Genomic DNA, 913 nt, shown 5'->3' on the forward strand with positions numbered 1-913 from the left:
AACCCCCCCCCCCCCCCCCCCCCAGTAACCTCCTCGCCTCCTTTCCACAGGCATTCTCATAACTCATGGATTCTCTATGTAGCCTCTGCTTTTCTCGGAAACGTATCCATTCCCTCATTCTCAACAGCAAGCTTTGCTTTTCACGATCAATTCTTCCCAAACTCTTCCTGCCCTTCCAACCCAGCTCCTCACATCCTCGTTTGTCTTAATCAACATCCGAATTCTCTCTCTTTTTACAGATGCTCACTATACCTATTTCATTGCTTTTGCTTTTCTGCCTTCAGCCGGGGGCTTCTCTTACCTGCCAAGGCAGGGTTGACAGGACTGGACCCACTCAGGTTCTTCACTGGGACAGTGGGGACCCTGAAGAGGGAAAGTGCTTTTGACGAGTGGGACAAAATGGGCCAGTGGTGGGGACCCCAAAACTTCACCCACTGAGGGGTTCCCCTTTCTTACAGGAACTACTTATTCCTACTAAAGATGCAGTAAGTTCTTAGCCCCTCAGCCAGAGCTGATACCTTCAAACCTTGTCAGTCCATACCATGCCTCCACTCAGAACCTCAAAACTCAGAATGGCTCCACAGTTCCCTCAGAGTCCCAGGAAGGCCTACGCAGCCCTGCATGAGCTGCCAAAATCCCCCACCCCAATCCCGCCAGCTCTCTGGCCTCTCCTCAAGTCACTCGCCTCTTTACTGCACTCTAGCTGTTCCTCCTACTGGCCAAGAATACTCCTGCCTCAGAGCCTTTGCATAGGCTGTTCCCTCTGCCTGAAATGCTGTTCCACCTGACACCTACTTGGTTCCCTCCTACAACTTCTTCAGGCTTGGCTCAAATGTTCCCTTCTCAGTGATGTTCCTGAGGCCATCTTATTTAATACTGCTACCCACCCCTCCATCCCACCCTGAGACCCCCC

At 51.9% G+C, this 913-nt stretch overlaps 1 protein-coding gene across 1 annotated transcript in view; it reads right to left on the reverse strand.

Annotated features, from left to right (window-relative positions):
* The window catches only part of DTX4 (deltex E3 ubiquitin ligase 4), a 31,180-nt gene that overhangs the window by 15,030 nt on the left and 15,237 nt on the right, over positions 1-913 (reverse strand). The window contains exon 3 of the mRNA XM_007455681.1: positions 302-363. Coding sequence (XP_007455743.1) covers positions 302-363 — 62 coding nt within the window. The remainder of the gene's footprint in view (positions 1-301; positions 364-913) is intronic.

Source organism: Lipotes vexillifer, unplaced genomic scaffold (genome assembly GCF_000442215.2).
Source record: "Lipotes vexillifer unplaced genomic scaffold, Lipotes_vexillifer_v1.1 scaffold977, whole genome shotgun sequence".
NCBI classification, from domain to species: domain Eukaryota; kingdom Metazoa; phylum Chordata; class Mammalia; order Artiodactyla; family Lipotidae; genus Lipotes; species Lipotes vexillifer.